The following is a 15,332-nucleotide window of genomic DNA, read 5'->3' as shown; positions in this document are numbered from 1 at the left end:
GGGGAGGGAAATGGGAGGTGGTAGCAGGGAGGAGGCAGAAATCTTTAATAAACAAACAAACAAACAATATAAAACCATGAGGTAATTCTACTAGAATTTACAAGTGTTAACTTTAAATGTAACTCTCCAATATAATCTTGAATCTATTACAAAGCTGTTTCCATTTTTGTCTTAGGAAATGCTTTAAGCTTAATTTTGAGATGAAAGAAAAAGCAGTGTTACCATTTTATCATCACATCTCAAGGTCTCAAAATATGCACTGAGCCAGCTTCCCCAACATATTGGTCTACCTCAAAAAGGCAGAAAAATGTTTTTTAAAAATGTGAAATTTTTTTGCTCAGTAGAAAAGAAATTTTACACTAAGATCTTACACTGTAAGGTGTCACAACATATGACCAATACTAAAAAGTCAATTTTGTTTTATATTGTCACCATACAAAACCAGAAACTAAAAATGAAACAATTCCATTTATTGCCGCACCAAAAAGAATAACTAAAGCACAAGTGTAAAACTCATACTCCCCAAATGACAAAGCACTTTTCAAAAGAATTAAAGGAAGTGTAAATAAATGAAAAGACAGTTCACATTGTGCCTAATTACAAAGACTTGACACTACTGAGATGGCAATAGTGCTCAGATTAATCTGAGATTCAGACAGTCCCTATCAAAATCCCAGCTGGAGGCCGGGCGATGGTGGCGCACGCCTTTAATCCCAGCACTCGGGAGGCAGAGGCAGGCGGATCTCTGTGAGTTCGAGACCAGCCTGGTCTACAAGAGCTACTTCCAGGACAGGCTCCAAAGCCACAGAGAAACCCTGTCTCGAAAAACCAAAAAAAAAAAAAAAAATCCCAGCTGGACTCTGTGCAGACTTTCACAAGTTGACCTAAAGTTTAAATGGCAATGCAAGGGACCCACAACAGTTAAGGCCATCCTGCAAAGAACAATGATGTAAATGCCCATTCCCCAGTTTCCAGACTGATTACAGAATCAATAAACAAACTGACCAAGGAAATAAAATTAAGAATCCAAAGTACTCCCTCCCATCTATTATCAACTTAGGGATAATAAAATGCCAACAAAATTCAATGAGGGAAACATACACTTTCTAATAAACAGTGGCAGCACATCTGAATATCCTCTTACAAAATAAAGCTGGGTATCAACCTCACACCATGTACAAAAATGAACCCAAAATGGATCAAATACCTAAATATGATAGTAAAAGTAATAAAACTCTTTAAGGAAAATATTAGACTAAATCTTTATAATCTTGAATTAAGCAATGGTCCCTTGAATATAAAATCAAAAGCACAGGAAACAAAAGAAAAAAGATAAATCTAAATTCATCTTCTTTTGATGATGAATTTTGAGATAAATTTTAAACTTCTCTTTAAAGGACACTAGCGATCCTGATGGGTCAGAGGGTAAGGTGCACAAACTCGGATACGTGAGGATCTGAGCTTAGGTCCCTAGCATCTATATAAAAGTCAGGTGCCACCACATGTATCTGCTGTTCAGCACAGGCAGAATGGACGGAGACAGTGAATACAGCAAAGATGATGAGCTCTGGATTCTCTGAGAGACCCTGTCTCAAAAAGCAAGATAGAGACATAAGATACCTAAGTCGACAGCTGGCCTCTACAAATGTCACATGGGCAAATACACACATACACAGGCACACAAGAACATACCTCCAGAGCAAAAAGAAAATCCATGGAATTGGGGGGGGGGGGCTCTGGCCAACCATGTATATGATGAAGAACTTGTGCCAAAAATATATTGCGAAAAAGAAAAAAAATGTTAAAATAGGCAAAGGATCTTAACAGACATTCTCCAAAGAAGATACGCCAAGAAAAACATGAATGCTCAAATCATTTTTCATCAAAGCAGCACAAACCCAAACTCCAAGGAAAGACTATTTACTCAGCACTCCCAGTGATGACTAGCTAAAAAGACACACAATAGTAAGTATTAGTGAGGAGCCAGAGAAAGCAGACACTTATCTACTACTCTAGCTAGGAATACAAAATAGTACAAGCCATTCTGAAGACAGTCCGTGCATTCAAAAAGTTAAAAACAGAGTTACTGCTTGGTCCTATAATTCTACTCCTAGGGATATAGCCAAGAAAAACAAAAGGATGTCTTTACAATATCAGAAGCATCAACAACCAAAAGAAACAACCCTAGTGGCCATCAACTGACAAATGAAGAAATAAAATGTGGTGTATACATATAAGAGAGTATTATTTGACAATAAAAAAATAAAACAGTCCAAAAGGACTATATATATGCACATATATATGAAAGATTTTTTTTCTTTTTCAAGACAGGGTTTCTCTGTGTAGCCCTGGCTGTCCTAGAACTCACTCTGTAGATCAGGCTGGCCTTTAATGCAGAGATCCACCTAACTCTGTCCCGAAGTGCTGGGATTAAAGGTGTGTGCCACTACTGCCTGGCTAAAATTATTTCTATTTACATGAAATGTTCAAAATAAGCAAATCCATAAAAAACAGAATACAAATTAGTGTTTTCCTGGGGTGCGAAGGATAGGAAAGTAACTGCTGATAGGTTTGGCGTTTCTTTTCAGTATGATGACAAGATGCCTTAATTTGTGGTGACAGTTGCACAGCCCAACAAAAATACTAAAAACCACCAAATTAGTACTTTAAATAGGTGAGCCGTATGGCATACAAATTATGTGTCATAAAATTGTTTTTAAAAAAATATATACATATGTATGTACGTATGCTACCCCCTAAATAGAAAACAGTACCTCAGAAGAGCAATGTCAAGTAAAGGCAAAGGATGCTATGTTATAGATGTTACTAGATGATTCAGCCAGTGGTTCCCAGCACAGTTCAGACTGCTGCATATAAATATCTCCAAAGATTGGCAGTCCTTGGGTTCTCCCGAATACCTAATTCTGGGTCTACTGGGGAAGCTAGAGTCGTACCGTATTTCCAAATCAGTCCAATATGCTTGAGAACCATGGGGCCACTAAGGCCTTTGTCCAATATCTTCATGAGTCTGTGGTATCTGAGATGCTTTGTCCCTAGTATAGATCCTAGTATTTTATACACACTGATTCCTTCACAGAACTCACCTCCTTCAATGAAGAGTCTGAGCTTAGGAAGCAGAGGCTTCAGCTGATCTTGGAAGCCCTCATTTACTTCTCTTTCCTGTACCCATGCTCCTTATTTAAGCCACCTCACTTTTTGGAGAAGAGCCAATTTAAATAAATAGAATAAATTTCTCTAAAACTTTGTTTCTCAAGCTGGACCATACTGAAGAGTTCATTTTTTACTAATGATTATAATTTAATATAGTCTCTAGACTGTGTCTAGAGAAATGGCTGCTGGAGATTGGGGGTATATTTTATCCTGCCCTGGTGTTTCAATAAGACAGGTATCAAGTGTGCACCTTTACAAGTGTGCTCTGATTGCCTCGCTGGGCTTTTCTGACCCACTGCTGGGGCTCTCAATCCATCATCACTAGGAACAAAGTGCCCCCCTGGCTTTGCATTCTTCCTCTTGGATGCAGTGCACTGTTATTGCCCCTTCCTCACTCCCCCACCCTCACACAGTTCTTAATCAGCTTATTTCTCAAAAGCATTTCTGAGAACTTCACCCAGGGATGAAACATCACCAGAAGAGTGGAATTACCATATCAGCTCTGCTACAGAATTCCCTAAATCTACTAGAGTTCCTTCAGTACTAAAATAGAAGAGTGGAATACGATGAATCTTAGGGCCCTTTCTAGCTCTTAAATTCTCCATTTACCATGCTTGCCAATACTGAAGACAAACACTGCAAATTGTAAAGTCAATTCCAAAAACAGGCGGGAACGCTCCTTCTTACCCTTTCCATCTCAGTGATCTTCCTTGTATTATCTAATGCTTTCTCTCTGCCATAGGTTTATTTCAACAATGCTCATTCTGGTCTTAGATCATCGATCCCACGAAACAAGTTTCCATCAGGAAGGTCTATTCTCTTCTTCTTTCAGCGATGTACTCCACCAATGTCCCTGTGCTGGCTACTTTTATGTCCACTGGACACAAGCTGGAGTCGTCTGGGTGGAAGGACGCTCCTGAAAGAATGTCTCCAGGAGACTGGCCTGTAGGCAAGCCTGTGGAGCATTTCCTGCTTAGTGACTGATGTAGGAAAGCACACACCACTATGGGTGATGCCATCCATCCTTGAGTAGGTAGGTTAAAGAGCAGGCTGAGCAAGTCCAAAAAGCAGTCTACCTCTATGGCCTCTACATGAGTTCCTGCCTCCAAGTTCCTGCCTTGGGTTCTCACCCCAACTTCCCTGAATAATGGTTATAAGCTTATAACATAAAACAAACCCTTTAGCAATGCTGTTTATTCAAAGGAATAGAAACCCTAGACTCCACCAAATGCACCTACACTTTGTAGATCTGTTTTATGTGCATGCAAACCTCAGCAAATCTCAGTGCCCTTTTCTACAACACATCACATGAACACGGCCTCACACGTGCTTCAGCCGTGCACCTACTGGAATTCTCCCTCATAATCCCACCTTTCCTTCACTTCTGAAGGAGGAAGACAAACACCACCTCCTACACACAGTTTTCAAATTCCAGGGATACTTCGATGTAACACTTCTTTGGTTTCTGGTATACGCCTCCCTCCACGGGGCAGATTTCAGGCAGGAGAGACTACGCAGTAATGCTCAGGTCACATCTACTGCAGCTGGGCCTCTCGATTTTAAATGTGGGCAACACCAACCCCATGGTTTCTGATGGAGGAAGGTCATTGAGCAATAAAGAAACTGCTTGGCTGGCCCTGATAGGTTAAAGCATAGGTGGGAGGAGTAAACAGAATAGGAAACAGGAGGAAGAGGAAGTGAGGTAAGACTCTGCTCTGATCCCAGGGAGACCCGACAGCTCTGCTCTCTGGAGCAGAGACGCCATGCTCCGCTCTCCCGATTAGACGTGATAGCTCTGTGCTCTGAGGCACACGCAATGAAGCTCCTCCAACCCAGGATGGACATAGGTTAGAATCTTCCCGGTAAGCGCACCTTGGGGTGCTTACACACATTATTAGAAATGGGCTAGTCCAGGTGCGAGTATTAGCCTAGAAGGTGGAACTAGCCGGGCCAAGTGGTGTTTAAATGAATACAGTTTGTGTGTTGTTATTTCGGGCATAAGCTAGCCAAGCGGCCGGGGTGTTGGAGACGCAGCCCCGCCGCCGCTTCTTATTTCAACAGGTTTCTAAAGAGGCAATTTAACTAGAAAAGTTTTTTTAATCAAACAGAAATTTATGTACAATTATTAAAAACCATTCAACAAACTCATCCCACCCCTATCAACAGTATTCTCACAGCTGTATGAAACTTTATGTAATTCTTTAGGTTTAGCTAGTACCTTGCTGTCTTAGTCAGGGTTTCTATTACAGAGAAGAGACACCGTGATCATGGCAGCTCCTGAAGGAAACATTTAATTGTGGTAGCTCACTTACAGTTCAGAGGAACGCCCATTAGCATCATGGCACAACATGGTAGTGTGCAGGCAGACATGGTACTGGAAAGGTAGCTGCTACATGTTGATATGCAGGCAGCAGGAAGTAGACTGTCTCACTGAACGTGACTTGAACATATATGAGACCTCAAAGTCTGCCTCCACAGTGACACACTTCCTCCACACCTACTCCAACAATGACACACCTCCTAATAGTGCCACGACCTTTGGAGGCCATTTTTTTCACACTACAACACTCACCTTTAAATGGAAGAAAGAGGAGTGGGGGGCTTCCAAAGTAGGTCATTAAACTATCAATAGAGTTTGAATGAACCAAAAACTAAAATCCAGAAGTCAAACTGAGAACACAGTTTTAATCAACAATGAAACCTCTTTGATTAATGCAGCTATTACAGCATGAGGGAATTTGAAAGTGAAAGAAAGAAACATTAGACAAAATGGCACCAGTTCTTTATTAGTCATGAATAAAACCCAACTGTTAAACAGACTGTATATGCTCTGACAGGTACCATGACCCTTTTCCCCTAATGGTAAGTCTTCTTGCTTTAATTCCAGAAATGCCGGATTTTTTATTACAAGGTTTGGGTTTGGCTTACTACAAAACATTCAGTCTAGTCTTCCCTTGAGGTGACACTAAGACAACAGATGTGCAGTCCAAATCTGCCACTTTTAATTTCCTCTTAAAAAGCCAAGAAACACTCTTCCAACCAGTATTTTGTTGAAATGTTAGTAAACACTGGAAAACTGACTGCAGGCATGAACCATCAGGTCAGAACCAAGGAAATGTCTTCAATGTGTCCTTAAGTTGAAGAAAAATTATGTCAACCAATCTGTAGAGTTAATATGAAATGGTCCCAAAGTAAAACTATGATGAAAATCTCTCTTCCTTAACTATTTTGGCACATGAAGAACTGCACTATTTCACAGATGGGGAAACTACATGTGACTAAGTGATTATCAATGCCAATTTTGTTTTCTTTTCAACAAAGGTTATGAGAGTGAGACTATGGTACTCACATGTAGAGCAGAGGGGTCTGGCAGGAATTCAGCATCCTCTCCAAAGATGAAATCGGGGGGCAGCTCTGGGTACTGAGCATTGAAAATTATGTCCCCTGAAATATAGAAAAATAACAAGATCTTCTTATTCCCTTGCAAATGGACAGTCTGAAGAATGCATCAGAAAAACTTGAAGAAACTTATATTTAGTTTAAAAAACAAATTTGAAAAGTACTTTCTGAATGATTAATTCTTCAGATAAAGGAACTGATATCCTCTTTGAAATTACCATCCACAATAAGCAATCAAAAAAGTGCAATACCCTATGAATATAAATACCCTGGTAGGAAAGCAGAAGCAGCCCCATGCAGCACACACGCTGATTATTTTTACAGGAAACACAACTGTCCAATCACTGCCTGCTAATGAAGAAGCCTTTAGTGGAAACTGATTCTGTATAAACACAGTCCTTGCCTTGTAGAAATTAAATGCACATACCTTTGAAGTAATGGAAAGAGCATCTATCTGGCTTGAAGTCAAATAGGTCCAGTTATATTTTCAGGGTTCCCTAATCACTATCAACTCAGAGACCTTTGGAAGGCTTTGACCACTTACCCTTCTGTTTACCAGTAAACGAATGATACAGTGGTGCAGTGGTACAGTGGTATACCAGTGCAGTGGTGCAGTGGTACACCAGTGCAGTGGTGCAGTGGTACAGTGGTATACCAGTGCAGTGGTGCAGTGGTGCAGTGGTGCAGTGGTACACCAGTGCAGTGGTGCAGTGTTGCAGTGGCATAGTGGTACACCAGTGCAGTGGTGCAGTGGTGCAGTGGCGCAGTGTGTACACGGGTGCAGTGGTGTAGAGGTGCAGTGTTGTGGTGGTACTGTGGTGCAGTGGTACAGTGGTGCAATGGTATGGTGGCACAGTGGCTCAGTGGCGCAGTGCCACAGTGGTACCGTGGTACAGTAGTACAGTTGCACAGTGGTGCGAACATAACAGACCTACTGTGTGAAGCGAAGGAGGCAGTGTGCTCAGCACCATGTCTGTCATTCAGTAAGGTCTCAACAAGTCATAGTGACATGCGCCATGCTGATAGTGGGGATGTTCTTAAAGGTAAAACAGGATTCGGAGCCTCAGGAGCACAGTCAAGTTGAAAGGTCTCCTTGTCTGTTTCTTTCTGTCTCCTTATTCAGCCCCTGTGTTCTCTCTACTCACCCACAGCTTCAGTTCTATCTTTCTGCTAATGTTAATCAGCAGACTGGTTTGCAGATGGTCCAGCACACACTGGGCCATACACATTTCATAGTGTGTGCATTTCTGGACACACACACAACACGGCTGTCAGTCCATTCACTTTCACTGTTCAAAGCACAAGATTTGCATAACGCTACCCAAAATGAAACATCCAGCTTCACTTTTATATTGAGCCCATACATCTGTATGCACTAGGCATTTCACATCAGGCTCAGCAAGCATAAAGATGTGATTGTGACAGCCCATGCTCTCATACGCTAGTGCATACACTGTCTCAATAGTTCCTACAAATATCCTAGCACGGACTGCCCCTGCTGCTCCCAGCTCCATCCAAGTCCAGTTCAGCCCATCCACCATTCATACTTTCAGTGAATAATGAACTGAACTTTGCTCTAGAGACTACACTAGGCACTAACACCCAAGAATTCTGCTAATAAAAACTGAAACACCAAAAGAACTCAATCATACCCTCTTATAGTACCAGCTGCCCTCCACCCCACAGTATACACTAACCCACAAGTAAATCTTACTGAAGTACTGCATTACCTGAAAACTTGCAACTCAGAAAATTTCATTAATTCTCTCATGTTCAATATTATAATGGCAAACCTTACAAAATGGTTCTTAAGACCTCCAAAATATGATGTTCTTCCCTATTTATCTACTCTTCTGTTCATCGACAAGCCATCTATTCTGGCCATTATAATCAACTCAATGCCTTCCAAACACTGTGGCACCCAGGTCAAACAGCTCTCCTCTTGCTCAGTTTACATCGCTCACAAACCCACTCGAATTGCCTTCTCCTTCATAGTGCCCTTCCTCATAATCTACAAGATATTGATTACTGTTACTTATGAATTTCATCAGTACTGCTTGGTTATAACACTGCTTGAGTAATTGATTACAGTCTTATACTGTTTATGGCTCTATTAATTTTAAAAATTACAAGCAGGAGCTACATATGAGGCACTGTGATATACTGTTCATTCAAAAAGACCCATCCTGAAGGGGGCTCGCATTTCGTGCAGGAGACAAGAACAACACAGAACCTTCTAGACACAACAGGACTGACGTCCATGTGCACTCACAGACTGTAGCAGCACACACAGGGCCTGTACAGGTCTAAGCCAGACAAAGTCTTAGTGCTGAAAGACAAGTGGACACACCTCCCACCCTAGCCTAAAAGCTGTCTTTCCAACTGATCACCACTCACAAAAGGAAGAAAGAAAGAAAGAAAAAAAGAAAGAAAGAAAGAAAGAAAGAAAGAAAGAAAGAAAGAAAGAAAGAAAGAAAGAGGGAGGGAGGAAGGGAGGGAGGGAGGGAAGTAGGCAGGCAGAGAATCACCTCTAAACAGTATATGGTAAGTACACATACTAGATCTTTCTACATATATTGTAAGCATCCAGAGAATGAATGAGTTCTTGTGCTCATTTCACGTCTCTTACAAGGCAAAGTGCGGCTCCCAGAGAATCCATTTTAGAAAGGCTCAGAATATGAAGACAATGGTATCTAAGTGCTGAGGGAGTCTACAGTGACTAACAAGCACAGCAGAGTTTCAGCCAGAGCTTCCAGGAGGACTAAGCTTAAGCAAGGAAACGTACGGGAAGTGGGTACAGATCAAACTATTCAAAGTAATACAACTACCACCTCCTTTACAAATCTTCACTATCACTATCTGCCAACAACACCCTACAAATCATAAACACCAAAAGTGCTAAGTCCAAGCCATGGACAAGTACCACTAGAAGAGGCAGTATGAATGTCTGCATTACTTATTCTATCCACATATATCAGCAAGCATGAATCCTTAGGAAAAGCACACAATTCATTAGGAATGTGTCTTTCAGGCTGCTTACTTAATTATTTTTCGAATGTTTTTCATTAAGGTAATAGAACACAGGCATCAGATGTTTTAGGGGAAGCCAAGCTAGAATTTATTGGGAATTGATGCTCAGAAACTAATGATCCCAGAGAAGCTAGGTAACAAGGAGAACGCTGAGAGACATACATGGACACCACCCTCCCCCCGGAAGAGGAAACAGACTAGACCTCCTGAGAAAATTGGAGTTGGGGAAGAATTAGAATTAGAAGGGAAGGGAGAAGGGGAGGGAGAGGAGAGAAGTGGAGGGAGGAGAAGAACATGAGGGAATAGGATGCTCAAGAAATGGGAAGGACAGTGAAGGGAAGAAAGGAAGAAGATATCTTGATTGAGGGAGCATTAAAGAGCTATCGGGAAACACAGCACTAGGGAAATTCCCAGGAATCTACAAGGATGACCCCAGCAAAGACTCTAAGGAACAGCAGAGAGGATGACTAAACTGGCCTTCCCCTGTAATCAGAGAGATGGCTACCTTAATTGTCATCACAGAACCTTCAACCAGCAACTGAAGGAAGCAGATACAGAGAGCTACAGTGAAGCACTAGGCAGAGCTCCTGGAGACCAGTCTGAGAGAGGGAGGAGTGATAATATAAGCAAAGGAGTCAAGACCATGATGGTGATACTCACAGAAACAGCTGACCTGAGCTAGTGAGAGCTCACTGACTCTGGACTGATAGCGGGGGAACCTGCATAGCACCAAACTAGGCTCACTGAATGTGGGGTACAGTTGTTAGGCTTGGGCAGTCTGTGGGACCACTGGCAGTGGAACCAGGATTTATCCCTAGTGCTTGAACTAGCGTCTAGGAGGGAATTCTTTTTGAAGGGATACATTGCTCAGCCTAGATATGGGCGGGAGGACCTTGGTCTTGCCTGTAAGTGTCAGACTTTGTTGACTTCCCCTGGGAAGCCTTATTCTTTCAGAGGAGTGGATGAGTGGTGGGGTGGAGGAGAAGGTAGAGTGGGAGGAGAGGAGGGAGTGGGAACAGAGATAACTATATAAAATGAAGAAAGATTGTATTTTAAAAATTCTTAATAAAAAAGAAACTAACATGCCAAATTCCAACGCTTGGAGCAGCAGGGCTCAGTGGAAAACCACTTGCCCAGAATTGATTCTATTTCAGTGTTGGACTGGAGGCTTTAGCCAGGGCAGAAAGGGGGGCTAAAATGGATCTACATTGGGAAACAAAAGGATCCAAAAGACATCTTGCCATAGGTGATATAGTCCAGCAAACGATAAATCTTAGCAAATCCATGAAAATACTATATGAACTAAAACGCATTCTCAGAGGTTTCCAAACACAAGATAAATGGAAAAAGAAACAACTCCACTTCTGTACACTAGCAAGCAAGGAACAACCCAAATTTAAGAAAACAAATCCATTTACAATAGCATCAAAAAATCTGCTTAAGAATAAATCTATGGATGAACTTTATACCCTGGAAACCATAAAAGAATGTTAAAGGAAATTATAAAAGATCTAAGTAAATGGAAAGATGTCTTTGTGTATCAGAATACTTAATGTTGCTAAGGGCAACACTAAGCAAGCTGATCTACAGATTTGATAAAATCCTCAACAGTCTCTGCAGAAACTGAAAGGCCAATTCTAAAATTCGTATAGAGATGCAAGACTTCCAGAAAACAAAAAAGAATATTGAAAACAAGGGAGAGACAGAAAAGAATGTAAGGATTCCTAGTTCTCAATTTCCAAAGCTGTTAACGAAGTCACAGAAACTCAGGAGTGTGATAGTGGGCATCAACAGACATCAGCCAGCAGATTCAGACTGCAATTCAGTGTTCTGCAGGCATGGTGGCTACATGACACCCTATCTTTAAATAAGAAAATAAATAGATAAATAAATAGGTGGATACAATAGATAGACCGATAGATAGATCAATAGATCAATCGACCAACAGATAGATAAATGCTTTCAATCTTAAGGTCATTTGATTCTTCAAAGAGCTACAAGGTAATTCAATTCCCCTCCACACACACAAAAAAAGTCATTTTACTTCCTTGCATCCATTAGGATAGCAACTATTACACACAAATACACACACACACACACACACACACACAAAAGTAACAAGTGTGGGGGAAGATGAAGAGAAACCCACAGTGTTGGTATGAGTGTAAAATGATGTTACTGCTATGGAAAACAGAATGGAGGCTCTTTTAAAAGTTAAAACTAGATTACCATATGATCCAACAATTCCACTTCAGGGAATATAACAGCGCCCACATTAAAAATAAGGGCTCAAAGACGTATTTGTTCATGGCAGCATGATTCACAACAGACAGGATGGAAATGACCCAAGTGCCTATCAACAGATAAATGAATAAAAACATGTCACACAATGGGCTACGATTCAGCCTTAAAAGAAAGACATGGATGAACCATAAAGACATTGCATCAACTTAAGTAAATTAAAAGATAAATACTATTATGCCTCATAGGAGGCAGAATGGTGGTGCCAGTGGCTGGGGAGAAGGGACAGCAAAAGTTTCTGTTTAATGGCATCAAGTGTGTTTCACACAATGAACAAGCTCCATGACTGTCTAGTAATACTAAACAACACTTAAACTTTACGTCTAGAGGCTGGGTACTGTGACACACACTTGTAATCCCAGCCCTTTGGAAGTTCAGGTAGGAGGATTCTGAGCTGGGGGCCAGCATGACCTAACATCACTGTGAGGACAACTTGGACTACATAGCATGACCTTGTCTCAAAAGTCAGAACTTAAAAAAAAAATTAAATAAACCTGCTAAACTGGTGTAGAGCAGAACACTAACTGGACTTGGGAGCCTGAAGCAGGAGGATTGTGACCCTGAGGACTCTGAGGATTCCTACTGCTGTGAAGAGACACCACGGCAATGCCACTCTTACAAAGGAAAACATCTAATTGAGGTTTTGGCTTACAGCTTCAGAGTTTAGTCCATTATGGTGAGAGTAGTGAGCATGGTGGCTGGAAGTATGGTGGTGTAAAGGCAGACATGGTTACTGGAGATTCTCCATCTTGATCCAAAGGCGACAGAAAGTTAACTGCCTTTCTGAACATGGCTGGAGCATATATGAAACCTCAAAGCCACCTCCACAGTGACAAACTTTCTCAAACAAGGTCACATCTACTCCAACAAGCCACACCTCCTTACAGTGTCGCTCTCTTTGGGGGCCATTGTCTTTCAAACTCCACACTAAGCTACACAGCAAGCTCCAGGCTAGCTCAAGCTCCATAAGATACTGCCCCACCCTGCGAAGAAAAGAATATATTTAGGGGTTAGAGATGCTCGGTAGTAGAGTACTAGCCACTTGCCTAATGGAGGAAGCTCGGAGTTTTACCTCAAGCACTGAAAAGACAGCAAAGCATGTACCACTCTTTCAGAGGACCAAGCTCAGTTGCCAGTGTTCACATTGGGCAGTTCAGAACTACCTGGAACTCCAGTTTCAGGGAATCATACACACTCCTCTGGTCTCAGCCAGAACCCACACACAAGTGGCATATACTCATGTAAATCAACACCTATATGTATAAATAACAATAAATTAAAAACATTTTTAAAGTATCTTTTCAACAAATATTGTTGAGACAACTAAACAGCCATATGAAGTGGGCCCCAATTTCACACAATATAAAAAAAACTAACACAAGTAGGGCAGTGGTGGCACACACCTCTAATCCCAGCACTCAGGAGGAAGAAGCAGGCAAATCTCTTTGAGTTTGAGGCCAGCCTGGTCTACACAGTGAGTTCCAGGACAGGCTCCAAAGCTACACAGAGCAATCCTGTCTCAAAAATCTAAAAAAGAAAAAAAAAAAAAAAAAAGAAAGAAAGAGAGAGAAGGGAAGGAAGGAAAGAAGGAAGAAAAATTAACACAAAATGGATCCAAGTCCTAAAGGTAACAAGAACATGAAAAAATTACTAAAATTACCTAGGAAGGTTTAAGAATGACTCCTCAAAGCCAGGCGGTGGTGACGCATGCCTTTAATCCCAGCACTCGGGAGGCAGAGGCAGGCGGATCTCTGTGAGTTCGAGGCCAGCCTGGTCTACAAGAGCTAGTTCCAGGACAGGAACCAAAAGCTATGGAGAAACTCTGTCTTAAAAATCAAAAAAAAAAAAAGAATGACTCCTCAAAGCACTGAGTCAGGCAGTTGTTTCTGCAGAGGTTAGTATTAGGAATAAATTTGATTAGAGGAATAGCGTTCAAGAGTTGTGGGTGTTCCCACAAGTATTTGTCCGCAGAAGACTGACATATTAATCTGAGTGGCCTAAGGTAGGACTTAGCAGGACTTACAACAGCATCTTCTGGGGTCTCTAGTCATTGGCCTCACCCTGAGAATGGCATCATTGGCATCTCCAGTTCTTGGGCTTTCTAAATGGGCCTGGGTCAACGCTCCAGGTCAGGATCCTGCAGCTACAGTGGATAGACAGTCTGTGGTAGAACTTGCCAACCTTCCTGTCACATGGGTCCCTTCTCCTCATAAATCTCCTCTGTGAATCTATACATTCTGCTGATTCTGACTCTAATCTGTTGAAGCAAACTTGGAAAGTTTCTTCCACCCAAAAGCAAATCAAGCAACACCACCAACAAAAGAAAAATCAGACTTCATCAAAACTAAAAGCTATTGTCCTTCAGAGAACAGGATCCAGAAAGTAAAAAACCCATAAAATGTGAGAAAATTTGACAAACAACATATTTTATAAGGAATATACAGAATATACAGAGTGGTATATAAAAACATGCAGACTGTGTAAAGGAAACTAACAACTCAGTAATAAAAGGCCAGCCCAAATTTTAAATGGGGAAAGGCTATTACAAGATGTTTCTCCACTTACAAGTGGCCAAAAAGCCCATAGATGTTCGATGAGACACCAGCGAGAGGTATAATCAAAATCAGAATGAGATACCATGGCACAGCTCACTAGGATGCCCGTAATAGAAAAGATAGAGGATAACAAGTAATGCAGAGGCTGCAGAGGAACTGACACTCTATAACATAGCTAGTGAGATGCAAAATGATAAGCTAAATGGCCTGGCAGTTCCTCAGAAAGTTAGATATGGAGCTACCCATTGGACCCTGCAGCTCCTCTTAGATACCCAAAGAGAACTAAAACCACGTTCACCCAAAAGCAGGCACATGAATCTCCTACCAGCATAATTCACAAGAGCTGGAAGCATAAACAATAATGCCCATCGACTGAAGACAGGATAAATAAAATATAAAGCAAGAGGGCAGAGAAAGAAGAGGGTAAGAGGAATATACTTAATTATTACACATGATACAATGTAGGTGAAACTTTGGAATCATTACTACTAAGCTTTAAAAACCATGGGGGTCACTTGTATTATTACTCTACAGCTCCATTTATAGGAAATGTTCAAACTACGCAAATGTAAAGACAGAAGGAACTTGGTGACTGTCTGGGGTAGGAGAAAAAGTGAATGCTAGCATTTAAGTTTCCTTTTGTAGGATGGAAATGAAGAATCAGTGGTGACGGTGGCACAGTTTTGTGACTACACTGGAAACCGCTGGATCATACACTTTAAAGGGTGGATTGCATGGTATGTGAACTAGAGTCAATAAAGCTGCTTTTAAATCTGATGCAAAAAATTGCCCCACTTTCAAGAAACATGATCTTAAAACAAATAAATTATAAAGTGTTTACTGAGTGGTTGTGGGTAAGTCTATTTTTTGTAAATA

At 41.2% G+C, this 15,332-nt stretch overlaps 1 protein-coding gene across 1 annotated transcript in view; it reads right to left on the bottom strand.

The window, feature by feature from the left end:
* Babam2 (BRISC and BRCA1 A complex member 2) overlaps positions 1-15,332 on the bottom strand; it is a 313,631-nt gene that overhangs the window by 209,812 nt on the left and 88,487 nt on the right. Inside the window, exon 4 of the mRNA XM_050132036.1 lies at positions 6,521-6,615. Within this exon, the coding sequence (XP_049987993.1) occupies positions 6,521-6,615 (95 nt within the window). The remainder of the gene's footprint in view (positions 1-6,520; positions 6,616-15,332) is intronic.

This window comes from Alexandromys fortis, unplaced genomic scaffold (genome assembly GCF_014885135.2).
Source record: "Alexandromys fortis isolate MF-2015 unplaced genomic scaffold, M_Fortis_MF-2015_v1.1 scaffold_362, whole genome shotgun sequence".
Classification (NCBI taxonomy): Eukaryota; Metazoa; Chordata; class Mammalia; order Rodentia; family Cricetidae; genus Alexandromys; species Alexandromys fortis.
This window is presented reverse-complemented; position numbering and strand designations above follow the sequence as displayed.